This window comes from Zophobas morio, unplaced genomic scaffold (genome assembly GCF_036711695.1).
Source record: "Zophobas morio isolate AGI-343-1 ecotype UQ-CSIRO unplaced genomic scaffold, CSIRO_AGI_Zmor_V1 ptg000038l, whole genome shotgun sequence".
In the NCBI taxonomy this organism is placed as follows: Eukaryota; Metazoa; Arthropoda; class Insecta; order Coleoptera; family Tenebrionidae; genus Zophobas; species Zophobas morio.
The window spans coordinates 1003809-1028685 of NW_026972143.1; the positions used below are offsets into that span (position 1 = coordinate 1003809).

Genomic DNA, 24877 nt, shown 5'->3' on the forward strand with positions numbered 1-24877 from the left:
GCGAAAAATTTAAAAATTCAAAGTTTGGCCTTGGCTGTGATCGTCTAACAAATGAGAACCTACGTTGTGTTTTTTTTTTTGAAAAGTGGCGGGAAGACGTTCTTTCATACAAGTGAGCATATACTGCATGTGAGTTGAGAGCGCTAGAAATAATAGACAAAACTGTGTTGGAGAGGCTGCCACGGCACCCCCTCACAGGGGGAAAAACCTGCTAATTTACTCCTCAGCGCAAAAACCCCCTTGCTTTACTCACGGACATATTACATTTCAAACACCTTAAGATATAAAAAAAAAACACGCGCGAATTACCCCAACAAAACACATAATAAACAAACACAAAAATATCCAATCGTCGCTCCGAGTGAAAATCTCAGTGATGTAAATTTGGAAATCGTTGCAAGGAAAAAGCTTCTCGGTGATGTAATCAATCTGTAGCGTTGGGAGGGCATGCCTTGATAAATTAATCATAATAACGATGACAGCCGCCAAAGGGAAGAAAACATTTTAAACCCCTCCCGCCAGTTCGCAGTATAATGAACTTGTTTAACTGCCGTAAATGAACTATTAGCAATCTTGTGTGAAGAATTTAGAAGTGTTATAATGTAACACTTACGTATATGCATCCAGAAACTTATTCGTAATTAAAAATAAGGTGTTTTCCTAACTAAGTGAATTTCATGAAATCTTCTAGCAAGTGGTTTATCTAAAAAATCCTGATTGTTAAGCTGTGTTTGCACTAGCTGACTATCAAGAAAAACTAACTTGATTGGTGAATTTACGAACAATGAAACAAATTTACAGCACATGTTTCGCGTTGACCGGAAGTCCGCATTTTCCGATTAAAAGGCCGCAAGAATTAACCGCGCGGATTGGGGACAACAGAGTGACGTCAGTTACGATTGATTGTCGTTAAACAAAGGCTTTCTTCCGTTTTATTAACTACCAAACCAACTAATTTAAACCTTTGAACAATATTAGACAAAGATTTCATGCTGTAAAAGTTTTCAGAGTGGGTGAACGTCAACATCTGATTTCTGATTCGCCTGTAGATATAAAGAGCTATTATTTTTTAACATATAGGTCATTCTATCATACCATGAATAAAACTTGTTGGAAATAGATTGTGAAAATGGCCTTTACAACTCCGGATTTTTAATTCAGTTAAATTTTATAGGTTAAATTTGAATGGGTACGTTCAGATTTTTCTAAACACACATTTATTAGTAATAATAATGTGTTTCTAATAAATCTCAAGATCAAATAAAAAAAAATATACACAAAATGTTTTTAATGGATATTTGTACAAAAATAGTAAATATCTTTCTAGTACTTAAAAGTAAATATAAAAGTTATATTAATTTGAGAGAGTCAATTATTACAATACTGATTCACTGAATCTCACTATGACAAAAATGAATGTTTTGTAAATGTTTGTTTTAGTTTGCATTCATAAAGTCACTTCTCGCTTCTCACTTAGTTACATTAACTTTACTGCGACGTTGTCAGTGCATGCTACTTGTATGTTTTTTTAGCGAGCGAATATAACGTGACTTAAATTCACACTGATCACACTGAAACTTCTTAACACCTTGATGTATCAAGCGTACGTGCTGCCTCAAAGTCCATTTATTTTTATATTTAACTGGACATTTTTCACACTGATACCACTCCGCTTCAGAGTCACATAAATGTTTGCTATTTATATGGCCTTTTAAACATTGTGAACTACCTGACTTATAATCACATTGATTACACTGATACGTCTTACCACTTGGATGTTTCAAGTTCATGTGTTGTTTCCAAGACGATTTAATTTTGTATTTAGCTGGACATTCTTCACACTGGTACCACTTAGCTTCAGTGTCACTTAAATGTTTGCTATTCATATGGTCTTTTAAAGATTGCGAAGTTATCGTCGTAAAATCACATTGATCACACTGATATTTTCCACGAAATCCTTCATGCTGAGTGCGCACGTGATGTCTTAAACCTGAGCTAGTTTTATATTTATGTGGACATTTTGTGCACTGATGCCACGTAACTTCACTGTCCTGTGAATGTTTAGCGTTCATATGTTCTTTTATTATGAACGAACTACGTGATTTATAGGTACAGTGATCACAACGATATTTCTTACCATCTTTATGTATATAACGTATGTGTCGTGACAAGTTCTCCCTGATTTTAGCTTTGTATGGACATTGTTCACACTGATGCCACTGAATCTTGTCCTCATCCAAGTGTATGTTAAGTGTGTGTTTTCTCAAGCGGTCCATATTTTTAAAAGTGCGCCAACACTTTTTACATTTGACTGGTTTACTTTCCTCGTGTACACTTATCATGTGCTCTTTTATTCCACGTTTATATTTGGTTTTGTGCAGGCATTTATCACAATAATACCACTGGGTTTTATCACCCAAATGTTTGTGCTTTATATGTATTTTTAATCGTTCTAAAGTTTTTGCCACATATGAACAATGATCACACTTCTGCCATTTGATGTCGTTTTCGTCTGTGTGTTTGACGTAGACGTGTGTTTTTAAATGAATTTTTGATTTCGCCTTGTAAGTACATTTTCCACATGGATACCAGCGAATTTTTTGTAAATGATTTCCAGTTATGTGTAATTTTATCTTGGCTCGTTGGTGATCATCTTGACAAGTTATATTGTGCTGCAGAAGTTTAATTGCGGTATAAGTTTCGAAATTGCAATTTTTACAGCTGTAGTTGACATCTGGCTGAAGGTTATTTCTTCCACTTGGGTGACACTCTTTAATGTGTTTTTTCAAAGTGATAATAAAATCTGTCTGGAAGTTGCAAGCTTGACAGCAATAAGTTTCTACATTGTCATCACAGCTGAAATGTAGCATTAAAGAATGGTTGCGTTTGGCATGATTTTCCATAAAAAACGGTAATGTTGTGAAGTAGGGACAAGTCTGGCATTTCTGAACAAGATTAGACAAAGATTTCATGTTGTAAAACTTTTCGAAGTGGGTCCACGTCGATTTCTGGTTAATCTGTAGATATAAACAGCTACAATCTTTTTACCATAATATAGATTATTTTTTCATACCTTGTTTCTTAATAACTTTTCTTAACAATGTAAAAACAAAGGTCCATTTTACAAATCAAAATTTTAGGCTACATCAGTTTTATAGGTTAAGTTGGAAGGAGTGCGTTCAGATTTTTCTGCAAGTATTGTCATTTAGGGGTCCGAAGTCCGAACCCAATCATCTCCAAAAAAATGATTCCGAAAATAACCTAATTATTATTGACCTGGTCTTGTTCGAATTAAAAAATAAAAGAATGAATATTGACCAATCTCAATTGTTTTTATAAATATGTTGTCAAAGCACTAGTTACCGTTATCAGTTATTTTCACAAGAATGGGACAGGTAAATGGGATTTTCCGAGAAGTCACAGAGTAAGTCCCTATCATAAAGGACTTATCCCCAAATTCGGTGGATACCTGGAAACGGCCGTCTTCAAAACACCGACATCAACGACTTTCTAATTCAAAACCTTGTGACGGATTTATGGTAGTTTGTCTTAAGACGAGCATTCAGAAAGTATTATCTTCATTTTTAATATACTTCTTGCTATGAAATTTTAAATATAATTTATCCACAACTTTATACAACAAAACGGCAGTTTTTAAACAGTTTATCATCTTTTTGTTTAAATGGTGAAATTTTTCATTACGTATCTTTAGAGATCAATATCACATTTTAAATAGCCTGACGAACTCTACCTGCACATCCCTCAGCACCCCCACTTTTCTTCTACAACCCCTCTGACCATCGAAGTTATTCTCAATTCTTATCTTACACGTTTCACGTCAAGTAATTTTCGTTCGTGTTGTGTAGTTGGGTTCAAATTTAGTGCTGTTGCTGCTGTATAATTCCAAGAAACATGACAGGTACCTTTATCACTATAACCGATACAGCAAGTTATAAAAAAACTAATAACTTTTTTATTGTCAGGAAATCTGCTAGAAGACTTGAAACAAGTCTGTCTGAAGCAGGGAAAAAACGAATTTCACGCTATATTCACCAGAAAAAACGGCCTTGCAGTGAAAGCATCCGTTGAAATTGACGAAAAAATCACGGTTTATCCAAAACAGCCCGCGGGTTTTCAATGTATGGTTATTGGTTCAAAAGATATCGCCAAGTTTACTGTACACCGAAATAGGATTATCGTGACTTTGACACGTAAACAGACTTTGACGCTCTACTTGAAGAGGGATGGCAGCTATTATCGACAAAGACATTTACAATCTGAGGATTTAATCGATAAAATGAGGTTTATGCTCGAAGAATTGACTCCACGGTCATTATCACAAAGACAATATTTTGTATATTTAATGTTATAAATAAAATATTTTCCAAGTTGGGCTGATTTCTTTATCAAAATTAACTAAGCTGTTTTTAAATTATCACCTAAACCAGTGATGAACGTGATATTCCACTCGACAACCTTGAGGGGTCGATTGTGTCTTGCGCAGGAATCTCGCGCAGTATATTTTGCGTGGGAAATTTAAATGTAAGTTCTCAGGTGCGAAAAGAGGACGATTATGTTGTGCTAGTGGGGTTGCATAAGTTAGGTGCGTGAATTATTATTTTGTAATCTTTAATCAAAAGCTGTTACATTTTTTAAATCAAATTTATTATTTTGAATGTTATCCCATAGGCAACCAGTTATACACAACTCAACACGAAGTGCCTATAAAATAAATGTTATAAGCAACCTTGAAACTTGCATAATGGCGCCTTGACGAAATCATCATGGCGGATAGTTTTCAGTTTTAAATTGAGTGTTCTGTGGTTTTCAGTTTCAGCATCTAGGTATCGCTGATAGAAGCCAGTTATAAAACAAACCTTTAAAAAATCTGTTCACAGATTGTTCTCACGTGTAATTGGTTATTTTTGTTTGAAGAGGAATTATAAAGAAAATAGCAAAAATTACATAAAATGAATACTAAAAAATAGACAAATCAACTAAACGCAAAGAATACGAAAGAAAACAGCGAAAACGCTAAAAAATAAAAAAAATTGAGAGAAGAAAATGGGATCAGCTAAAACAAAGTCAAGGTTTTAATTATATATTTTCAATTATAATGACTAACACCTCAATGTATCAAGCGTATGTGCTTCATCAAAGACGATTTATTTTTACGTTTAAATGGACATTGTTCACATTGGTACCACTCAGCTTCAGCGTCACTTACATGTTTGCAATTTATATGGTCTTTTAAACGTTGTGGACTAGATGACTTAAAACCACATTGTTCACACTGATATTTTCCCCGGAATTCTTCATGCTGCAAGCTCATGTGCCGTTTTAAACTTGGGTTAGATTTATATTTTTGAGAACACTTTGTGCACTGATACCACTTAACTTCACTGCCCTGTGCATGTTTGGTGTTTATATGGTTTGCTAATTTCAACGAACTACGCGATTTAAATGTACAGCGATCACAGCGATATTTCTTACCATCTTGATGTACATCATGTATGTGCTGTTTTAAAAGCCATGTGGTTTTAGTTTTGTGTGGACATTGTTCACATTGCTGCCACTCAATCTGACTTTCATCCAAATGTTTGCTAATTACATGAGCTTTTAAATTCCTTGTACGTAATGTCCTGTAGGGACACTTCTCACACCTGAGGCCTTGCATTTCCATGTGCATGAGACGCGTGTGACTTCTTAATCCAGTCTCATTCTTAAAAGTGCGTGAACACTTTTCACACTGTACTGGTTTTTCTTCACTGTGTACATTTGTCACGTGTATTTTCATTCCTTGTTTATATTTGGTTCTGTGGGGGCATTTGTCACAGTGATACCACTGCGTTTTATCACCCAAATGTTGGTGCTTTACATGAACTTTTAAATGTTCTGGGGTTTTTGCCATGAATGAACAATGACCACACTTCTGCCATTTGATGTCGTTTTCGTCTGTGTGTTTGGCGTAGATGTGTTTTCTTAAATGATATAGCGTTTTGCTCTTGTGAGTACATTTTTCACATGGATACCAACAATTTTTTTGTGAATGTGTTCCAGTTCTGCGTAATTTTAATTTGGTCGTTTGTTGCCGAGCCTTTTGACAAACTACGGTGTGCTGAAGAAATTTAATCGAAGAATGGGTTTCGAGATCGCAATTTTTACAACTGTAATTCTGAATACTGTAACTGGTATCTGGCTGGAAGTTGTTTTTTTCACTTGGATGACACTCTTTAATGTGTTTCTTCAAAGTGACAATAAAATCTGTCTGGAAGTTGCAGTCACGACAGCGATAAGTTTCCACATTGTCATCACAGCTGAAATGTAGCATTATGGAATGATTGCGTTTGGAATGACTCTCCATAAAAAGCAGTAGTGTTGTAAAGTACGAACACATCTGGCATTTATGAACAATATTGGATAAAGATTTCATGTTGTAAACCTTTTCAGAGTGGACAATCTGTAGACATAAAGAACTTTAACCTTTTAACATAGAAATTATTTTTCTCACCGTGTTATTCTTCAAGTGGATTTTTAGGTTAGATAAATTTTATAGGTTAAATTGGAATGAGTGCGTTCAGAAAATTTAAAAAGTAAAAAAATCAAAATTTGTGTTTTAGTTATTTAGTTACTTTTAACAGTGATAATAGCGCATTTTTTGCAAAATGTGCACTGTAAAATAATTATTCCATTTTTCCTGGCTTTGGAACTTTCGAGAATTGTACTTTTCCGAACATAACCTCAAAATTTACATTCAAACTATTTTCAGTTTAATCACACTAATCAAAATTAACGACACTGAAACCCAGGAAGAACAGTTTTATTGTTAAACTACTTTGAAAATAAAACTGTGAATCAGAAAATACAAAAATTAAAGACGTGCAGAGTGGTTGCCTACTTAAACAGTACGAGATAGGCAACACGTGTTACACAAACATTAAAAAATCATTTATTACTAATTAATATAATTTATTGTTTGCTTTAAAATATTACACCAACTAAGTGCAACTTTACACCGTCATTGTCGCATCAAACCAACTAATATCCATTTTATCCAAATGCTTCGCATTCACGTGCCTTTTCAAATTAGCAGTTTGTTTCGTCCTATACGAACAATATTGGCACTCGTACCATTTAATATCTTTCTCATCCAAATGGTGCACCCTCACGTGACTTCGCAAAGTAGACCCGTGTTTAGCTTTATAAGAACACTGTTTGCATTCATACCACTTAACGTCCTTCTCGTCCAAGTGTTGCGCGTTGATGTGTCTTTTCAAATCAATCAGTTGTTTAGCCTTATATGAACAATACATGCACTCGGACCATTTAATGTCCTTTTCATCCAAATGGTGCACCTTTATGTGGCTTCGTAAAGTCGACGCCTGTTTGCCTTTATACGGACACAGCTTGCACTCATACCATTTCACGTCCTTTTCGTCCAAATGGCGCGTGTTTATGTGGACTTTCAACGAAGAACTGTATTTAGTTTTGTACGGACATTGCAAGCATTTGTACCACTTGATGTCTTTCTCGTCTAAATGAAGCGCCATTATGTGGTCTTTTAAACGCGAGTTACTTTTAGCTTTGTAGGTGCATTGTTGGCATTCATGCCATTTAATGTCTTCTTGGTGTTTGGTGTTGATGTGGTTTTTTAAGTAGCGGTTTTGTTTGGTTTTAAACGGACACTGTTTGCATTCATACCATTTGATATTTTCTTCATCCACGTGGCATGAAGTTATGTGATAGGATAAGCGGGCTTTGACTTTGGCTTTGTAGGGGCACATCGTGCATTCGTACCATTCGTCCGAGTGGTGTACTTTTATGTGACTTTTTAAATACGAACTACACTTGCTTTTGTAGGGGCAATATTGGCATTCGTACCATTTGATTTCCTCGTCGCCTAAGTGTTTCGTGATTATGTGACTTTTTAAGTATATTTTACGTTTAGCTTTATATGGACACTGGGAACAGTGATACCAAGTTGTTTCGTCGTCGTTCAAGTGTTTTGAGATGTTGTGCATCTTCACGGAACGTTTGTGCTTGGATTTGAAGTCGCACTGGGAACATGTATACCACGTAAACGCGCTCTTCGTGGTTCGTTTTTTACATTTAGAAGCGTTTTTCTGATTTTGTAAACATGCCAAGGTGTGTTGGAGCCACTTCATGGAAAAGTGTGTCTCAAACTTACACTTGTCACACTCGTATTTTTGTATACTATATTCGGGAACTGGCGAATCCAAATCGTTTTCTTTTTTAATACCATGATATTTTCTGACGTGTTGATTCAAAAGAACCGTGAGTTCTGCCTGGAAGTTGCAGTCTTTGCAGAAATATATCTCGATGGTGTTTCTTTCACAGTTAAAGGGTGTCAACGGGACATTTATAGAGAAAGATTCATGAGTTGGTGACTTGTCGAAATATTCCAGTATCGACATGTTTTACCTATTCATTAATAGTCCTGTATTACACTTGTGGCAATCATTTCATTTCTTACCTCAATTTCGACGGAATAACACAAATTCTTGCTTGAAACTTAACCTCAAAAACGAATTCCTGTCACAAGTTTAACTTGACAAATAATGCAAAGCAGGATATAGCTTATTAAATATACGCCAATTTCTTGTTTTTCTAATTTTGATTGTATTATTTGCTTGTATTTTGATGACGACACTTCGCCTTGCTGTGGGTTATCAAATTATCAAAATAGGAATTGTATCTGTCACTTGTCAATACTAGTGTCATCCGAATTAATAAAATTTGACTTTTGTATTTTAGTTCATCGGGTGTTTTCACTTCGCTGTGTTGTTGGTTGTCTACATAAAAATTATTTTACATGTTTTATTAATAAAGTTCACTTCCCATGCATATTACTAACATGTGCATTCAACCTATGCTTAAACTTGGCTCTATATCTACACTTTTCGCACTGAAACCACCGCACTTCACTTTCGCTCAAGTGATTGATAATGACGTGCGTTTTCACGTTGCCTTTGATCTTCGATCTATACGCACACTGCTCACAGGTGTACCACTGAATACTGTTCTCAGTCAAATGTTTATTAATATCGTGCGTTTCCATATTTTTCTTCCACCTAGTTTTAAAAGTACACTTTTTGCACCGATACCACTTAACTTCTTGTTCACTGGTATGTTTCAGCTCTATGTGATCCACAAGATATTTTTTAATTTTCGCTTTGTAGGAGCACTGTTCACACCTATACCACCGCACCTCGTCGTCTTTCAAGTGTTTTCTAATTCTATGCGTTTTCAGCACGCTCGCTTGGTTCGATTTATACTCACACTGATCACATTGAAACCATTTAGGAACATATTCCACCCCTTCGTCGTACTTCGTGCTTCTCATCCTACCCATATGCCGAATCCTGAAGTGACCTATCAAAGTCGATTTTTGTTTAGCTTTGTACGGGCACTTGTCACAGCGAAACCACTGGATTTCGTCGTCTTTCAAATGATTCGTCACTCTGTGTACTTTTAAGGCACATTTGTACTTGGTTTTGTAGTCACATTGGTCACAATTATGCACCTTACACTCTTTCGTTTCATCGTTCTGTGTATCCAAATGTCGGGTGAAAATGTGCGTTTTCAAATTGCCTTTCTGCTTGGCTTTGTAGGGACACAAGTCGCACCGATACCACTCGATTTCGTCGTCTTTCAAGTGCCTCGATATTTTGTGTTTTTTTAAAGAGTAGTTTTTTGTGAAATTGGACTCGCACTGGTCGCACTGATACGATTTTTTTTCAGCGTCGTTGTACGCTTTATTCAGAGTTCTTAACCAGGCGTGGTTTCTCACTGGAAGACAAGTCGCGCTGTGCTGGAGCCACTTTAGCACAAAGTGGGTTTCAAAGTTGCAGTTTCTGCACACGTAAGCTTGAAGTTTGAGTGGTTCTTGATGGGTTTTGGTGTGATATTCTTGGACGTGCGTTTTCAGAAATACGGTGAGATTGGTGTGAAAGTCGCAGTCTTTGCAATAGTGGCCATCGACGGGGTGTTTGCAGTCAAATGGTGTGACCAAGGGGTGGTTAACCATCTGAAAAATTTTTGTGAAGTAAAATTTTTTCAGCGGAAGCTTGTCCGAATATTCCAGAAGCGACTTGGACTTCATAACTGAATTAATAAGTGGTATTAAATTAGAAAAATAGTTGTGGTTTTTCTTACCTTAATCACCTGGCGGGAAACATAACCTCAAAAATTAAGTTCGTTTGAAGAAATTCGTTGAATGGTGTTTAGTGGCACTAAAATGGAACGCAATTGCTACAAATACTTATAGCAGCGGTAATAATCGAAAAACACAGTTTTATTTATGCAGAAGACTCAATTGTTGATTTTTCACGCCTGGGTAGGCAACACACAATACACGTTAAATTTAAAATCTTTATTAATAATAGTAAACAGGCTAACATTTATGGGTCTTTCTTTCGTGGTAGCGCAACCTCACCTTCAACTTAGCTTTATATGGACACTTTGTGCACTCATACCATTCAACATCCTTCTCATCCACATGGTGGGTCTGTATGTGATTCCTCAAACTCACTTTGTGCTTAGCTTTATACGAACATTGGCTGCATTTGTGCCACGTGATGTCTTTTTCATCCACAAAATGTGCAGCAATGTGTCTTTTTAAATACGCTTTGTGTTTGGTTGTAAAACCGCACTGGTCACACGTATCCAAAGAGGTAACTTTGGCTGGTTTTTCTTTAGTTTCAGAGCACGAAACGCTGTGTTGAAGCCATTTCAAGGCGAAATGGCTTTCAAAACGGCACTTGTCACAAGTATACAACCTCGGAATGTAGTTTCTGTTTATGCTGTGGCAAGTGTTGAAGTTTTGCGTCAAAAAGACTTTCAGGTAAGTTTGGAAATTCAGTTCCTTGCAGAAATAAACTTCAATGGGTGCGTCTTCGCAATTAAAAAGGCTTGACGGTGTGCTTTGATTTGTGTATTTTTCAACTTTAAGGCTACAGACAGGGTGTGAAAATCGCCCCAAGCCTTCCATTAGCGACGACTGTCCTAAATATTTTTTTATCAGAGAATTTAGAATATTTACGTCTGTACTTACCAGTTTTCGTTTTGTGTGAACATAACCTCAAAAGTTAGCGTCAAAAGCAAAGAAATAAAATCATAACATTGTACGTCGTTTATATTAAAACATGCACAATGCAAAGAACTAAACAATACTTTGTATTATAATCACACGCTACGTGTAAAAATTCAAAAAAATAAAATTTTATTCGACTCAATATTATATAGGCAACACTTTATACACAATAGCACTAATAAAATGCAACCAACAATACACCCGCATACTTATTTATCCGAATGACATTTATTTATGTGCGATTTTAACGTTCCTTTAATTTTCGCTTTGTACGGGCACTTGTCGCACTCGTGCCATTTAATCTCTTCCTCATTCAAATGACGCGAAATTACGTGAAAATTTAGTAGATCTTTTCGTTTCGTTTTGTGTGGACATTTTTGACACTCATACCATTTAACGCCTTGTCCATTCAAGTGCTTGTTCTTCGTGTGATTGTTGAAAATGATCTTACGACTGGTTTTAAATGGACAAAGGTTGCATTCAAACCATTTAGGATCATCAACATCTGAATGCCGCCTCCGTACATGACGGTTCAGCATATTCTTAAGTTTGGCTTTGTACGGGCACAAGTCGCATTCGTGCCATTCAACATCTTCCTTATTTAAATGTCGTATGATCAGGTGCTTGGTTAAACTCGTTTTATGTATGCTTCTGAAGGAGCAATGGTCACAGGTGTACCAGGTGGTATCATCGTGGTCTAAATTGTGTCGAATTAGGTGACGTTTTAAAGCACCGGAAGCTTTACTTTTGAATGAACAGACTTTGCACTCGTGCCATCGTATATACCGGTCGTCTGTATGTCGGGCATACGTGTGAGCTTGCAAACTTTCTCGGCGTTTTGCTTTGTATGAACATTTTCCGCAGTAGTACCAACTGATTTCGTCGTCTGTCAAATGTTTGGAAATCCTGTGTCGTTGTAAAAGATAGTTTTTGTTGGCTTTGTAGTCACACTGGTCACATTTAATGTTTTTTCTGGTACCACAACCTGTTCTCAAACATGCTGTAGTATGTTGAAGAAACTTCAACGAGAAATGTGTTTCAAAAATGCACGTTTCGCAGCTGTAGCGTTTAACGTTGTAACGTGATAAATCTTGGTCTTTTTTACGATTGTGATACTCTTTAATATGTAGTTTGAAAAGGATTGTTAGCTCTGTTTGAAAATTGCAGTCTTTGCAGTCGTAAATTTCGATTTTCGTGGTTTCACAGTCAAATATTGTTGAAGACTGATGGCGTCGGACGTGATTTATCATAAGAAACATCGAAGTTGTGAAGAATGGGCACATTTCACATTTGTGGATGTTTCTAAGGGATGGTTTAATGCAAGTAGACGCTTCTGAGTATTCCAGAGTAGACATTTCGTTAGCCTAAAATAAACGATGAGAATTCTGTTACATTCTTTGGGTTCTTACTTCTAGAAAATCTTCGGATCACACGTAACATGACACGTAATGAATACATAACCTCAAACACGAGGCCCATCTGCTCGTGTTTTAATAACAACTTTAACATTGTAAAAAAATACCCTGCACTGTAGAATAACTCACGACATTGTCTAATTTCAAAAGAAAATTACGATATTCCTTAAAATCTGAAATAGGAACATAAACTGTCAGTGAGTTAGGTAACACACAATACACCTTCCAGTCATTGTTATTTCGATTTAGAATCTTTATTAATATTATTCCAAATGACACAAAATGTGGCGCTTTAAGGCCGTTCTGTGCTTAGTTTTGTACGAACACTTCTGGCACTCATTCCATTTAACATCCGCTCCATCCAAGTGACGCGCATTTACGTGGTCTTTCAAAGCCGATTTATACTTACTCCGATACGGGCACTTTTGGCACTCAAACCATTTAACCTCCCCTGCATCCAAGTGGCGCGAATTGTGGCGTTTTAACGCCGTTTTGTATTTAGTTCTATAAGGACACTTTTTACATTCATACCATTTAACGTCCCCATCGTCCAAATGCAGCACGTTTGTGTGATCCTTCAACGCCGATTTGTATTTGGTTCTGTAGGGGCACTTTTCACATTCGTACCATTTAACGTCTCGTCCATCCGAATGGCGCAAATTCACGTGACGTTTTAAATTCGCTTTTAGTTTAACTTTGTATGGACACTGGCTGCACTTAAACCAGACAATGTGGCGCTCATCTAGGTGCCGAGCAACTGTGTGTCGTTTTAAATCCGACATTTGTTTGGCTCTGTAAGGGCATTTCGTGCATTTGAAATCGTTCTTTTTAAGTTTCCTGTCTGTTTGAACTGGTGTCGCTTTTTCGTTGCGTTGGCACGTTGTTGTGTGTTGGAGGCACTTAAGTATAAAGTGAGTTTCAAACTTGCACTTGCGACAAGTGTAGTTTTGAATTTTGTGGTTCAGCATTGCTTGGTTTGGACTATGACATTTTTTGACGTGTTGCTGAAATTCTAGGGTTAGTTCTGAGCGAAAATTGCAGTCGTTGCAGGAATATAGCTCGATGGGGTTATTTTCACAGTTGAAGTGTTTTGGAGATGAGCAGTGACGTTTTTTGTGGTTTACCATGGGAGAAAACTCGGAGTATTCCAGAATCGACATTAGGTTTGTCTATGATTATTAATTTGTTACGATTAAAGTACGCATTGTTTGATTTTCTCACCTCAAGTTTGATGAAATTGTGGACATAACCTCAAACGTCTACACAAATTGTGGAACATGTGACGAAATACAGTAGTTGAGGGGCGACTTTTCTGGATTAAATTAAAATACGACTTTAAAGAATAATCAATTTTGGAATTAAATGCACGTTTTTTTGTTTAATAATTTTATTTATGTAGGCAACCAACAATGGCGCAAAGTGAAAACACACGATGAACTTATCGTGTGACATTCTAACCTCACATAAGTTATTTACGTCGTTTTTTCTATTGTGAAGATTTTATTAAAACACAAGGTGAGAAAGAATGTTTATTTTAATAAATAATACTAATGCAGGTTTTCAGATGTCACTATTAGTCTACTCTGAAAAATTTTCCAACGTGAAGTCCAATAGCATTGGTCAAAAGTGTCAAATTTGTCCCTACTTCACAACATTACCATTTTTGATGGTAAGCCACTCTAGACGCGACCACTCTTCATTGGTACCTTTTGGCTGCGAAAACGATATAGAAATTTATTGTTGCGACGACTGCAATTTTAAGACCAGTCTTACCATTCTTTTGAAGGAACACATTAAAAAGTGCCACTTGAATAAAAGAGATATCAGTTATGACATACACAGTTACAACTGCAAAATTTGCAGTTTTGAAACCCATTTTCCAATGAAGTGGCTCCAGCACACAATTACATGTCACCAGACAAAATCTTCGATAGCCAGACAAGTAGATGCAGAAATAAGTTGGTACCACTGCGATAAATGTCCATTTAAAACCAAAACCAAAAAATACTTAAACAATCACACATCTTTCAAGCACATGGACGAAAAAGACATCAAATGGCATCAATGTGAAAAGTGTCCGTACAAAACACGGCGTAAAAACAATTTAAGAGCTCACAATATATTTATTCACATGGATCAGGATGAAATCAAGTGGCACAAATGCCACCACTGTACCTACAAAACAAAATTCGCCTACACTTTAAGAAAACACACGTACTACCAACATTCTGGTGATGAAATCACGTGGTATCAGTGTGAAAAGTGTGCTTATAAAAGTAAATATAAAAGCGCGTTTAAAACCCACACGAGGAATGTACATGGTGGATGTAAGCCACTCATATGCGAAAAGTGTTCGCGCTGGGCGAAGAATAAGGAAAGCTTGAGGTTGCACATGTATAGGTGTCATGAAGCTGTAAGAACGTACTCATGTGAGCAATGTTCATTTCAAACACGTCACAAAAATGATTTAAAAAGGCATGTTATGTATAGACACTTACGTGACAGTGAGGTGAATTGGTATCACTGCGACAAGTGCCCGTTTAAGACTAAAGCGAAAAGGTCGCTAAATTCGCATTTAAAAAGCATACACTTTAGTGATAATGATATTAAATTGATCAATAGGATGATGATGTTATGAAATGATATTTTTAATAAAGAAGATAATAATGTAATTTTGTTTAGGTTTAGGTAGGCAACACACATTACGATTTTATCGTTTTTAATTTGACACTATTGACAGGTGACAGATGAAGTTCCTAATCGACGAGTGTCGTCATCGAAATAGAAACAATCTAACCCCAAAAAAAATCAACAAATTACCGTTTATTTAATAAAATAAACCTGCTCAGTCTTATTTATCAAGCCAAACTGTGACATGGAAATATATTGTTGAGGTTAAATTAGTAGAAAACAAATTTGAACCCGCAAGAAGTTAAGGTAAGAATGAAATAATGATTGTTACAAAACGTAATAAAAGCCCATTAATGACTAGGTAAACCATGTCGTTGCTCGAGTATTTCGAAAAATCAGTAACTCATGGTGAATTTCCCTCCAAAAAAGACCATAATGGTAGTCTACCAATCCACACAAGAAGTCACCTTTTCCCGTTCACCCCCTTCAACTGCGAACGAAACACCATTGAGACATATTACTGCAAAGACTGCACCTTCCAGACCCAACTCACCGTTCTTTTTAAACAACACGTCAAGCTATATCATGGAATCAAAAAAGAAAAAGATTTACTACCCCTAGAGTACACCATTCAAAACCACGAGTGTGACAAGTGCAACTTTGAAACCCATTTTTCCTTGAAGTGGCTCCAACACACCATAGCATGTTTCCAGAGTGGTGGTACCAACCAAGACACTGAAAATGGTTTCACGTGGTATAAATGTGACCAGTGTGAGTTCACATCCAAGTACAAACGTTCTGTAAAACTACACAACATCTCAAAACACTTGAACGACGACGAAACAACTTGGTTCCACTGTACCCAGTGTCCATATAAAGCTAAACGCAAAATGTCCTTGAAAAGTCACATAATCACTAAACACTTGGGCGACGAGGACGTGAAATGGTACCAATGCCAATATTGTCCCTACAAAAGTAAGTGTAGTTCGTATTTACGAAACCACGTGAAAGTGCATCATTCGGACGAATGGTTCGAGTGTGCACTGTGTCCATACAAAACTAAAGTCAAATTTCGACTATCGCATCACACGACGTCGTGCCACATGGATGCGGAAAATATTAAATGGTACGAATGCAACCAGTGCCCATTTAAAACTAAACAAAATCGCTACTTAACCAGTCACATGTACATGAAACATCAACAGAGTATTAAATGGTACGAATGCCAACAATGCACATACAAAGCCAAAAGTAAATCACATTTAAAAAACCACATAATGGCACATCATTTAGACGAAAAAGACATCAAATGGTACAGATGTTTACAATGTCCATACAAAACCAAATTCAATTTTTCTTTGAAAGTCCACACAAACACGCGCCATTTGGACGAAAAAGACGTGAAATGGTACAAATGCTTGCAATGTCCATACAAAACCAAGTACAACTCGTCGTTGAGAGACCACATAAACACGCACCATCTGGACGAAAAAGACGTGAAATGGCACGAGTGTAAAGAGTGTCCATATAAAGGCAAACAGGCTTCAGCTTTAAGAAGACACATAAGAGTGCGACATTTGGACGAAAAAGATATTAAATGGTCTGAATGCATATATTGTTCATATAGAGCTAAACACCTCAATGATTTAAAAAGACACATAAATGCGCACCATTTGGACGAGAAGGACGTGAAATGGTACGAATGCAAGCAGTGTCCTTATAAAGCTAAACATTTTTCAACTTTGAAAAGCCACATAATAGTGCATCATTTAGAAGAGAAAGATATTAAATGGTATCAGTGCCAACATTGTTCGTATAGGAGTAAATTAGCCGCTAATTTGAAAAGACACATTGGGGCGCAGCACTCGGAGCAGAAGGACGTGGAGTGGTATGAATGCAAACAGTGTACATATAAAGCTAAAAATACTTCTACTTTGAGAAGTCACATAAGGGTGCATCATTTAGATGAAAAAGATATTAAGTGGTTTGAGTGCCAGTATTGTGTGTATAGAACTAGGCAAGCGTCTAATTTAAAAAGACACACAAATGCGAAACATTTGGACAAAATGGATATTAGTTGATTCGTCTAAATGGGAATGATAATGTATTTTTTAATAAAGCAATTATACCCTGTTTAACTGTGTTTTATTCATTGTAATTTATACATGTGTAATGTGTGCTGCCTACCTTTAGTTAAAAAGTACACATTTTGAGGTTATGTAGATGTATTTTGTGTTGCCTAACTAAAAAGTATACCCAAAAACTATAAAAAAAAGAAAAACAAACGTTAGAAGTAAGGCTTGTTGCTATTAAAATAATCATAGAACAATTTTACCAACTTCTACGGTCACGCATTGTAAACTAAATACCAAAAAAAAAAAAAAAATGTTGAGGTTATGTCTTCCAAAGAAGTTTAGGTAAGAAAAACCAATAACCACGCATTTGTAGAGACTCAATTTGCAGGTAAACAACAATGTCGATTCTAGAATATTCCAAAAAAACCGCTCTAGTGCAAAGACCCCCCAGATATGCCCATAATTGTAATCTGTGCCCGTACTTTACAACATCAGGTTTTTTCATGGTGAACCACGCCAAGCAACACTTGTCACCCCCAACCCCATTTAACTGTCAAAACGAAAACACAAACGTGGAACTTTACCACTGCAAAGACTGCAATTTTCAAACAGAATTAACCCTTGTGTTCCAACAACACATGAAAAAATGGCACAGTGTTAAAGAAATCGTACAAAGTCTACCCTCTGTCACCAAGTACGTTTGTGAACGGTGCCAGTTCGAAACCGGCTTTGTGGTAACGTGGCTTCAGCATAATTTGGAATGTTCACGAAAAAAACACGTTAAATGGTATGTATGTGAAACCTGTCACTACAAAACTCAGCGGCCTTCTCATTTGAAAAAACACATAAACGCCCGCCATTTGAAAGACCACGACGTTAAATGGCACGAGTGCGGAAAATGTCCATACAAAACTAAGTACAAATGTAGCTTGAAACGTCACATAAATGCCTACCATTTGGAAACGGGACAAATTAAATGGAACCAATGTCAATGTTGCCCATACAAAGCCAAAAACAACTCCAGTTTGAAACAGCACGTAAATAAACACCATTTGACTGAAAGTGACATGAAGTGGTTTGAGTGCAAAAAGTGTCCTTATAAAACTAGAGACAGTTCTAATTTAAAGAAGCACTTTGTTCATCATTTAAGTGAAGGGGAAATTAAATGGTTTGAGTGTAACAAGTGCCCATTCAAAACAATGAGGAATACGGCGTTGAAAAATCACATAAATGCGCGCCATTTGGGTGAGGAGGACATAACATGGTACAAATGTGACAAGTGCCCATATAAAGCTAAACAAAACGGAGTTTTGAAAAGACACGTAATTTCGCGGCATTTAGACGAACGGGATATTAAATGGTATGAATGCACACAATGTACATACAGAGGAAAACAAAATGTTCATTTAAAGAAGCACATAATTACGCATCATTTGGATCAGTTGTTGAATGGTCACATGCTTTCGCACTAAGTGGTTATGCAACCAATACTACACCAAAATAATTGATTTAATTAATTAATGTTCTTGTGTTTGAATATGTAATTAAAAATACAAATATATATGTAAGGACTTTTACAGAAGCATTTTTTTATTATTATTGTTATTATTTTTTATTAATCACAATTCTTTTTGACAAACTACACCAAAAATAACTCGCTGTGATTGGCTGCAATGTCTGACGGGTGGGTCCTTTTAGGTTATAAACAAAAACAAATAAAAGTGAACAATTAAACCCAACAGCGTGATTGTAACATAATTTACATTGTCACAATTTAGCTTTATCATGTGCAGACCTACAGTGTGTATCCGTGCTACAAGTTCACAGAAATCGAATTTTGGTAACGCGTATTGTGTGTTGCCTACCTTACCGTGAAACCCAAGAAATTGATCACCTTTCACAAAGAAGCGCTCAAGAGACACTTTTCCCACTTTAATTAACACAATTTGGGTAAGATTAAGCCACAAACACCGATTTAGTATCACAATAAACCACAGATTATGAATTTAGGTCAGCCAAAATGGAATACTCAGACAGGTTTTCTCAAGTGAAATTTTTCTCGAACAAAGTACACAACTGCAGAATTTGTCCGTATTTCACAACGTCGGTGGCTTGTATGGTCAACCACGACAAACGACACCGCTTGTCGTCCATACTTTTCCACTGTGAGGACCCCATTGACATTTATTACTGCACAAAGTGTGACTTTGAGACAAATCTCGCCACTGGTTTAAAGGAGCACGTGCAGAGGTATCACGCCGAGAACAAACAATCAAACTACGTTCAAACGTACGTTTGCAAGAAGTGCAACTTTGAAACAAACTTTGTCTTAAAGTGGCTGCAACACAGTGCCAATTGTCTTCAGGGTAAACAGTACGCACGACTTGTGGGTTCTAAGAAAAATAAAAAACACAAAAGACAGCTTGTCGTGGATGGTGAGACACTCTGGCACGAGTGTGATAAGTGTCCATACAAAACCAAACAAAAAGGAAATTTGAAAAGACACACATTCGCCCGACATTGTGACCAAAACGACGTTAAATCCACCACGTGTCAGTGGTACAAGTGCGACGAATGTGACTACGAATCCAAGTACAAATCCTCGATAAAAGTCCACAAAATCACGAACCATTTAAAAGACGACGAAATCCAGTGGTATCAATGCAACAAATGTCCTCATAAAACCAAACAAAAATCGACTTTGATGAGCCATATTAAACGGCGTCACATGGAAATAAAAAAGGAGAAAAAGATCGACGACTCCACGTGGTACAAGTGCGACTACTGTAAATACAAGTCGAACTATATTCACACGTTAAAGATGCATAAAATTAAGCAACATATGCAAGACAACGAGATACAATGGTACCAATGTGAAAAGTGTCCTTTTAAAGGGAAAATTAAAAAGGATTTGACGCTTCACATGTTTTCCAAGCATGCCAACAAGAACGAAATTAAGTGGTATGAATGTAAACAGTGCCCCCATAAAACGAGATGGAAAAGAAACTTAATGCAACATGAATATACACAGCATTCGAGCGGTGAAAGTATTCAGTGGTACACGTGTGAACAGTGCGATTATAAAGCCAAGCTTAAGGTGAATTTGAAACAACACGTAATTAACAACCATTTGAGTGAGAATGAAATTCAGTGGTATCAGTGTGAAAGGTGTACATATAAGGCGAAGTTTAAGCACCGGTTGGGTGAACACATGAAGAACGTACACACGAAGTAGAAGTAAATGTGTAATGTATATGTGACGTGTAAATGTGTACTTTAATTTACTGTTGTGATAGTAGTGTATATTTAATAGTTAATGTATCTTTCATTCCAAAAAAGCTAATATAATCGATTGTATTGTGTGTTGTCTATACTTCCTGTACATATTTTGTAGGTGTATTACGTGTTGCCTAATTCAAAGCATATTTAAAGCATGTTTAAAGTTGAGTTGGCCAAATAACCAAAATTTATACCTAAAATCTAAATAAAAACAAGAATAGTCAATGTCTCCACTACAAAAGTATGTTACTTTTACATCTGCAGCGACTGTTACTATATTTATTAATTCCATTTTCAGGTTAATTTGATTTGAGGTTATGTTTTCCAAAAACATCAAGTCGAGCCAACTGTGCCCCCTTTTCACAACATCGGGTTTTCTTATGGCGAAGCAGCGCCCATCATTCACCCCTTTCGACTGTGAAACTAGTGACATTGATTTCTACCACTGCAAGAAGTGTGACTTTCGGACAAAATGTACACTCACTTTCAAACACCACAGGTTTAAAAAAGACGTGGAACACACGATTCGTAGTTACACTTGTGAAAAATGCAGCTTTGAAACCTTCTTTGTTCTTAAATGGCTGCAGCATGTCTCAAGATGTTCGATAAATAAAGACATTTCTTATTTTAAGTGTGATCACTGTGACTACCAGTGCAAGCGTAAAGAAAGTTTGAAGACACACACAATTGTAAAGCACCGAAACGACGACGAGATAGACTGGTTTCAGTGCAGAAAATGCCCGTATAAAGCTAAGTGTGGTCCATATTTAAAAATGCACATAAAATTTAAGCATTCAAATGACGAGGATATTAAGTGGTACAGATGCAAGGAGTGCCCATACAAAGCTAAACACAACAGCAATTTAAAAGCACACGTACGTGTACAGCATTGTGATGTCAAACGGTTTCAATGTGAAAAGTGCTCCTACAAAACTGGACGAAAAGCACATTTAAAAGTTCACATTGACATTCATCATTTAGACCCAGAGGATATTACATGGTATGAGTGTGACAAGTGCTTATATAAAGCTAAACGAAAACAATACTTGGAACTTCATAAAATGACGCGGCATTTAGACGAAAAGGACATTAAATGGCACCGATGTACCAACTGTCCATACAAAACCAAATATGGTTACAGTTTAAAAAATCACGTAAATACGTACCATTTGGACGAGCAAGATATACAGTGGTACGAATGCAACCATTGCCCATATAAAGCTAAGCAAAAATGGACCTTAAATAGACACGTAGGTTTTAAGCATCTGAATAAGTATAAATGGTACGAGTGTAAAAACTGTCCATATAAAACTCAACATGTTTCCCATTTGCAGAGTCATATAACTTCGCGACATTTGGACGAACGCGATATTAAATGGCACGAATGCCAAAGTTGTCCATACAAGTGCAAACTAAAGCGGGTTTTAACCACACACATATTAAGGAAGCATTCGCAGGAAGGCAATGTTAAATGGCACGAATGCCAATATTGTCCATATAAAACCAAGATCAAATCGACTTTAACTAGACATACAACTACCAAACACGTGGATGACGAAAAAAGGAATATTTAAGAGAAATGTGATTGACGATGTAATATACCAATTTTTACCCTTAAATAAGCAAAAATTCAATGAAATAAAAGTCAAATCTGTTGAATTTTAGCATGTTTTAATATCCCTATGGCACTGAAAATTATAAAATTAAAATCGAATTTTTCGTATTGTGTTCACTTTTTAAACCACCAGCAACCCTACACTCAAGTAGAAACAATAATACTGATCTTTTTAACACCGCCACCGAAGTGATTTCTCCTTAAATGCGTCTTGAAAGAATTCTTTTTGATAGTTTTGAACGGGCACTTGTCACATTGGTGCCACTTAACCTCGCTCTCACTGGCCGGATGGTTGATCCGCAGATGTTCTTTCAACTGCTGCGAATATCTCGACTTGAACGTGCACTGCTCACACTCGTGCCACTTAACATTCACATGAAACATGAGCATGTGTTTCCTCAAGCTCTCCTTATTTTTGGCAGTTCGTGAGCATTTTTCGCACTTAAGTCGTTTGATTTCGTCGTGTTTATTCCTCATGTGGACTTTCATCGCTGATTTATATTTGGTTTTGTGTGGGCACTTTTCACATTGATACCACCTGATTTTATCGTCTGAGTGTTTGTAATAGGTGTGTTTTCTTAAATGGATCGAGTTTTTGGCTTTATAAGAGCAGTGGCTACATTTGTGCCACTTTATGTCATTTTTGTCGATATGAATCGTCTCTATGTGGGACTTCAAAGAGTGTTTAAATTTAGTTCTATAGGAACAGCTTTCACATTGGTGCCACTTTATATCTTTTTCGTCTGTGTGCATGGCGTAGGTGTGTCTTTTTAAATATTTTTTTCTTTTGGTTTTGAAGGAGCATTTTTCACAGAGATATTGATATATTTCGTCGTTTTCCGCACACTTGGCAACAATGTTTTGTTTGACCATTTTCACAGACAATTGTGCCCTGTCTTGACACATTAAAGCATGCTGAAGCCACTTCATTGGAAAATGGGTTTCAAAATTACAATTTTTACAAACGTAGCTTTGAATATTGTAGTCACTATTCCTCTCACTCAAATGATACTTTTCGACGTGTTTTCTCAGAATCATGGTCAGATCTGTGCGAAAATTACAACCACTGCAGTGATAAAATTCTATTTGGTTTTCACAGTTGAAAGGCAGTGATGATGCGCCACGATTTACCATTGGAAAAATTTCACAAGAGCGAGAAAATTTGTCCGAATAGAGAAAGCTCGACATTTCCACCTACAGATCTGTAACCGTTATTAAACAAAAATTACCGTGTGTTTACACTCACCTAGAGAGTTAACAAACAAAACGGTGAAAAGTTTTTCGAAGTTTGAAGTATTTACAGCGAAAAAGTTAGGTTAGAACAGATTGTTTGTGTATCTGTCATTTCAATCAATGTCAAAATTGGGGTACGTTCAAATCCGAAAGAAATCAAACAGAAAAAACGTCAAGTGTGAATTAAATTTAATATTTATACATCAATAACGATTACATTATTTCATTTTCGTTTCAATTTCGAACTTTCCGGCTACGTCGACATTACCGTTCTAATCCGCTCGATATCATTATCAGTAAAATGAGTGCGTTTCTGGTGTCTTTTCAGGTAATGTTTTAGTTTGGTTTTAAACGGGCATTTCTCACACTGTTGCCACTCAAGCTCACTGCCAATTAAATGTTTACTCATCATGTGAGTTTTTATATTGTTTGGATGTCGTGACTTATATGCACAGTAGTCACACTCATAGTACCCTCGATTTGAATGAAATCTAAGTACGTGCATCCTTAAGCTATCTTTATTTTTCGCTACGTGGGGGCACTGGTCACAATTAATCCTCTTAATTGCGCCATGTACGTTCAGAACGTGCTGTTTTAAATGGCGCGGATATTTAGTTTTGTGTGGACATTGTTCACACTGATACCACTTGACGTTTGTTGAGTGAACATTTCGTCTGTGGTTTCTTAAAGCGACGGAATTTTTTCCTTGAAATGAACACTGGCTGCATAAACGGCGCTTCAGCTGGGTCTTGTCTGTCGGAGTTTTCAGTTTATGTTCTGTCAAAGGTTGACTATTTTCCACTAATTGAACATTTGCTTCACATTCTATAGTGTGTCTAAGCCAGGTTATTGAAAAGTGACTCTCAAAGTTGCACTTTTTACAAACGTAAGTTGGAATATTGTAGTCGATGATTGGTAAATTTCTGTTGTGAAAATTTTCTATGTGTCTCTTGAGGTCAATAGTAAGGGGTGTCTGGAATTTGCAGTCATCGCAGTTATAAATTTGTACGGGGTTTTCACAGCTGAAAGGTACTGGGGGGGAGTGGTGCCGTCTGGCGTGGTTTACCATGAAAAATTGTAACGTCGTGAAATATGGACAAATCTGGCATTTCTGGACTCTGTTGGAGGATTTCATGCAGACAAATTTGTCAGAATAGCTCAACATCGCTCAGGCGTGAATCTGAAACTTTCATTTAAACTATCAGTGATTAAAAATGTTACACTATACCCTCGGTTTGGAAGAAAATATGTTTGTTTACTTTGATGAAAAATTGATTTTTTAGTTTATAGGTGTTTATAGGTTAGGATGGTTGGGTGCGTTCAGGATCACCACATCTTCGTTGCCGTTGATAGTAACTTTGATGTGCTTTGATGTTCAACTTTTGGCGTATTTAAAGGGGTTGTAGAAGAAAAGTGGAGGATTTAAGTTGATTACTACAAAAATTTACCATTTTAGACATTTCTTGTTGTCGAAATAAGTTTACACGTATTAAGAAAAAAAGGCAAAATATAAGCC

At 36.5% G+C, this 24877-nt stretch overlaps 12 protein-coding genes and 2 long non-coding RNA genes across 19 annotated transcripts; 4 read left to right on the forward strand and 10 right to left on the reverse strand.

Annotated features, from left to right (window-relative positions):
- Positions 1 to 1404: 1404 nt before the first annotated feature.
- On the reverse strand, positions 1405 to 3156 carry LOC135140028 (zinc finger protein 91-like). Its single transcript, XM_064070403.1, has 2 exons — positions 3074 to 3156; positions 1405 to 3017 (listed from the first exon to the last, which is right to left on the reverse strand). The coding sequence occupies exon 2, from the start codon at positions 2970 to 2972 to the stop codon at positions 1503 to 1505; it is 1470 nt and encodes a 489-aa protein (XP_063926473.1). The 5' UTR covers positions 2973 to 3017; positions 3074 to 3156; the 3' UTR covers positions 1405 to 1502.
- A 1929-nt stretch (positions 3157 to 5085) lies between these two features.
- On the reverse strand, positions 5086 to 6862 carry LOC135140020 (uncharacterized). Its single transcript, XR_010282225.1, has 2 exons — positions 6512 to 6862; positions 5086 to 6460 (listed from the first exon to the last, which is right to left on the reverse strand). It is a non-coding gene; the product is annotated as an uncharacterized LOC135140020 (long non-coding RNA).
- Positions 6863 to 6948: 86 nt separating this feature from the next.
- LOC135140251 (zinc finger protein 64-like) lies at positions 6949 to 8730 on the reverse strand. Its single transcript, XM_064070730.1, has 2 exons — positions 8495 to 8730; positions 6949 to 8442 (listed from the first exon to the last, which is right to left on the reverse strand). Exon 2 carries the CDS (start codon positions 8433 to 8435, stop codon positions 7011 to 7013), a length of 1425 nt encoding a protein of 474 aa, XP_063926800.1. The 5' UTR covers positions 8436 to 8442; positions 8495 to 8730; the 3' UTR covers positions 6949 to 7010.
- Positions 8731 to 8824: 94 nt separating this feature from the next.
- On the reverse strand, positions 8825 to 12697 carry LOC135140252 (zinc finger autosomal protein-like). Of its 3 annotated transcripts, none has more exons than XM_064070732.1 (4): positions 12523 to 12697; positions 11075 to 12477; positions 10177 to 11020; positions 8825 to 10125 (listed from the first exon to the last, which is right to left on the reverse strand). In XM_064070732.1, exon 4 carries the CDS (start codon positions 10121 to 10123, stop codon positions 8852 to 8854), a length of 1272 nt encoding a protein of 423 aa, XP_063926802.1. In that variant the 5' UTR covers positions 10124 to 10125; positions 10177 to 11020; positions 11075 to 12477; positions 12523 to 12697; the 3' UTR covers positions 8825 to 8851. The 3 variants fall into 3 exon arrangements, with proteins under 3 accessions (XP_063926802.1, XP_063926803.1, XP_063926801.1); XM_064070733.1 differs by having other exon boundaries at positions 8825 to 10048; positions 10177 to 11025; XM_064070731.1 differs by having other exon boundaries at positions 10177 to 11025.
- On the reverse strand, positions 10415 to 11011 carry LOC135139949 (RE1-silencing transcription factor B-like). The gene has a single exon (XM_064070314.1). The coding sequence runs from the start codon at positions 11009 to 11011 to the stop codon at positions 10415 to 10417; it is 597 nt and encodes a 198-aa protein (XP_063926384.1).
- On the reverse strand, positions 11323 to 12468 carry LOC135139950 (zinc finger Y-chromosomal protein 1-like). The gene has a single exon (XM_064070315.1). The coding sequence runs from the start codon at positions 12466 to 12468 to the stop codon at positions 11323 to 11325; it is 1146 nt and encodes a 381-aa protein (XP_063926385.1).
- A 94-nt stretch (positions 12698 to 12791) lies between the features above and the next one.
- Positions 12792 to 13496, reverse strand: LOC135139952 (zinc finger Y-chromosomal protein 2-like). Its single transcript, XM_064070317.1, has one exon. It carries the CDS (start codon positions 13494 to 13496, stop codon positions 12792 to 12794), a length of 705 nt encoding a protein of 234 aa, XP_063926387.1.
- Positions 13497 to 14044: 548 nt separating this feature from the next.
- Positions 14045 to 14391, reverse strand: LOC135140253 (uncharacterized). The gene is made up of 2 exons (XR_010282243.1): positions 14302 to 14391; positions 14045 to 14241 (listed from the first exon to the last, which is right to left on the reverse strand). It is a non-coding gene; the product is annotated as an uncharacterized LOC135140253 (long non-coding RNA).
- A 19-nt stretch (positions 14392 to 14410) lies between these two features.
- LOC135139953 (zinc finger protein 711-like) lies at positions 14411 to 15166 on the forward strand. Its single transcript, XM_064070318.1, has one exon. It carries the CDS (start codon positions 14411 to 14413, stop codon positions 15164 to 15166), a length of 756 nt encoding a protein of 251 aa, XP_063926388.1.
- On the forward strand, positions 14538 to 17292 carry LOC135140250 (zinc finger protein 142-like). Of its 2 annotated transcripts, none has more exons than XM_064070729.1 (3): positions 14538 to 15216; positions 15269 to 15465; positions 15506 to 17292. In XM_064070729.1, the coding sequence occupies exon 3, from the start codon at positions 15528 to 15530 to the stop codon at positions 17238 to 17240; it is 1713 nt and encodes a 570-aa protein (XP_063926799.1). In that variant the 5' UTR covers positions 14538 to 15216; positions 15269 to 15465; positions 15506 to 15527; the 3' UTR covers positions 17241 to 17292. The 2 variants fall into 2 exon arrangements, with proteins under 2 accessions (XP_063926799.1, XP_063926798.1); XM_064070728.1 differs by having other exon boundaries at positions 15521 to 17292.
- A 95-nt stretch (positions 17293 to 17387) lies between these two features.
- On the forward strand, positions 17388 to 18816 carry LOC135140062 (zinc finger Y-chromosomal protein-like). Of its 2 annotated transcripts, none has more exons than XM_064070461.1 (2): positions 17388 to 17576; positions 17623 to 18816. In XM_064070461.1, the coding sequence occupies exon 2, from the start codon at positions 17633 to 17635 to the stop codon at positions 18704 to 18706; it is 1074 nt and encodes a 357-aa protein (XP_063926531.1). In that variant the 5' UTR covers positions 17388 to 17576; positions 17623 to 17632; the 3' UTR covers positions 18707 to 18816. The 2 variants fall into 2 exon arrangements, with proteins under 2 accessions (XP_063926531.1, XP_063926532.1); XM_064070462.1 differs by having other exon boundaries at positions 17646 to 18816.
- A 96-nt stretch (positions 18817 to 18912) lies between these two features.
- Positions 18913 to 22227, forward strand: LOC135140056 (zinc finger Y-chromosomal protein-like). Of its 2 annotated transcripts, XM_064070451.1 has the most exons (3): positions 18922 to 19184; positions 19245 to 20754; positions 20812 to 22227. In XM_064070451.1, the coding sequence occupies exon 3, from the start codon at positions 20831 to 20833 to the stop codon at positions 22085 to 22087; it is 1257 nt and encodes a 418-aa protein (XP_063926521.1). In that variant the 5' UTR covers positions 18922 to 19184; positions 19245 to 20754; positions 20812 to 20830; the 3' UTR covers positions 22088 to 22227. The 2 variants fall into 2 exon arrangements, with proteins under 2 accessions (XP_063926522.1, XP_063926521.1); XM_064070452.1 differs by lacking the exon at positions 20812 to 22227 and having other exon boundaries at positions 18913 to 19184; positions 19245 to 20596.
- Positions 22168 to 23460, reverse strand: LOC135140057 (zinc finger protein 64-like). The gene is made up of 2 exons (XM_064070453.1): positions 23375 to 23460; positions 22168 to 23322 (listed from the first exon to the last, which is right to left on the reverse strand). Exon 2 carries the CDS (start codon positions 23314 to 23316, stop codon positions 22273 to 22275), a length of 1044 nt encoding a protein of 347 aa, XP_063926523.1. The 5' UTR covers positions 23317 to 23322; positions 23375 to 23460; the 3' UTR covers positions 22168 to 22272.
- A 73-nt stretch (positions 23461 to 23533) lies between these two features.
- Positions 23534 to 24678, reverse strand: LOC135140055 (zinc finger protein 711-like). Its single transcript, XM_064070450.1, has 2 exons — positions 24590 to 24678; positions 23534 to 24541 (listed from the first exon to the last, which is right to left on the reverse strand). The coding sequence occupies exon 2, from the start codon at positions 24524 to 24526 to the stop codon at positions 23615 to 23617; it is 912 nt and encodes a 303-aa protein (XP_063926520.1). The 5' UTR covers positions 24527 to 24541; positions 24590 to 24678; the 3' UTR covers positions 23534 to 23614.
- Positions 24679 to 24877: the final 199 nt, after the last annotated feature.

Coding starts and splice junctions, on each gene's coding strand:
- LOC135140028 (XM_064070403.1), bottom strand. CDS start 2,972: ATGAAATCTTTGTCTAATCTTGTTCAGAAATGCCAGACTTGTCCCTAC.
- LOC135140251 (XM_064070730.1), bottom strand. CDS start 8,435: ATGTCGATACTGGAATATTTCGACAAGTCACCAACTCATGAATCTTTC.
- LOC135140252 (XM_064070732.1), bottom strand. CDS start 10,123: ATGAAGTCCAAGTCGCTTCTGGAATATTCGGACAAGCTTCCGCTGAAA.
- LOC135139949 (XM_064070314.1), bottom strand. CDS start 11,011: ATGGAAGGCTTGGGGCGATTTTCACACCCTGTCTGTAGCCTTAAAGTT.
- LOC135139950 (XM_064070315.1), bottom strand. CDS start 12,468: ATGTCTACTCTGGAATACTCAGAAGCGTCTACTTGCATTAAACCATCC.
- LOC135139952 (XM_064070317.1), bottom strand. CDS start 13,496: ATGCTGAACCACAAAATTCAAAACTACACTTGTCGCAAGTGCAAGTTT.
- LOC135139953 (XM_064070318.1), top strand. CDS start 14,411: ATGAAGTGGCTCCAGCACACAATTACATGTCACCAGACAAAATCTTCG.
- LOC135140250 (XM_064070729.1), top strand. CDS start 15,528: ATGTCGTTGCTCGAGTATTTCGAAAAATCAGTAACTCATGGTGAATTT.
- LOC135140062 (XM_064070461.1), top strand. CDS start 17,633: ATGTCGATTCTAGAATATTCCAAAAAAACCGCTCTAGTGCAAAGACCC.
- LOC135140056 (XM_064070451.1), top strand. CDS start 20,831: ATGTTTTCCAAAAACATCAAGTCGAGCCAACTGTGCCCCCTTTTCACA.
- LOC135140057 (XM_064070453.1), bottom strand. CDS start 23,316: ATGTCGAGCTTTCTCTATTCGGACAAATTTTCTCGCTCTTGTGAAATT.
- LOC135140055 (XM_064070450.1), bottom strand. CDS start 24,526: ATGTTGAGCTATTCTGACAAATTTGTCTGCATGAAATCCTCCAACAGA.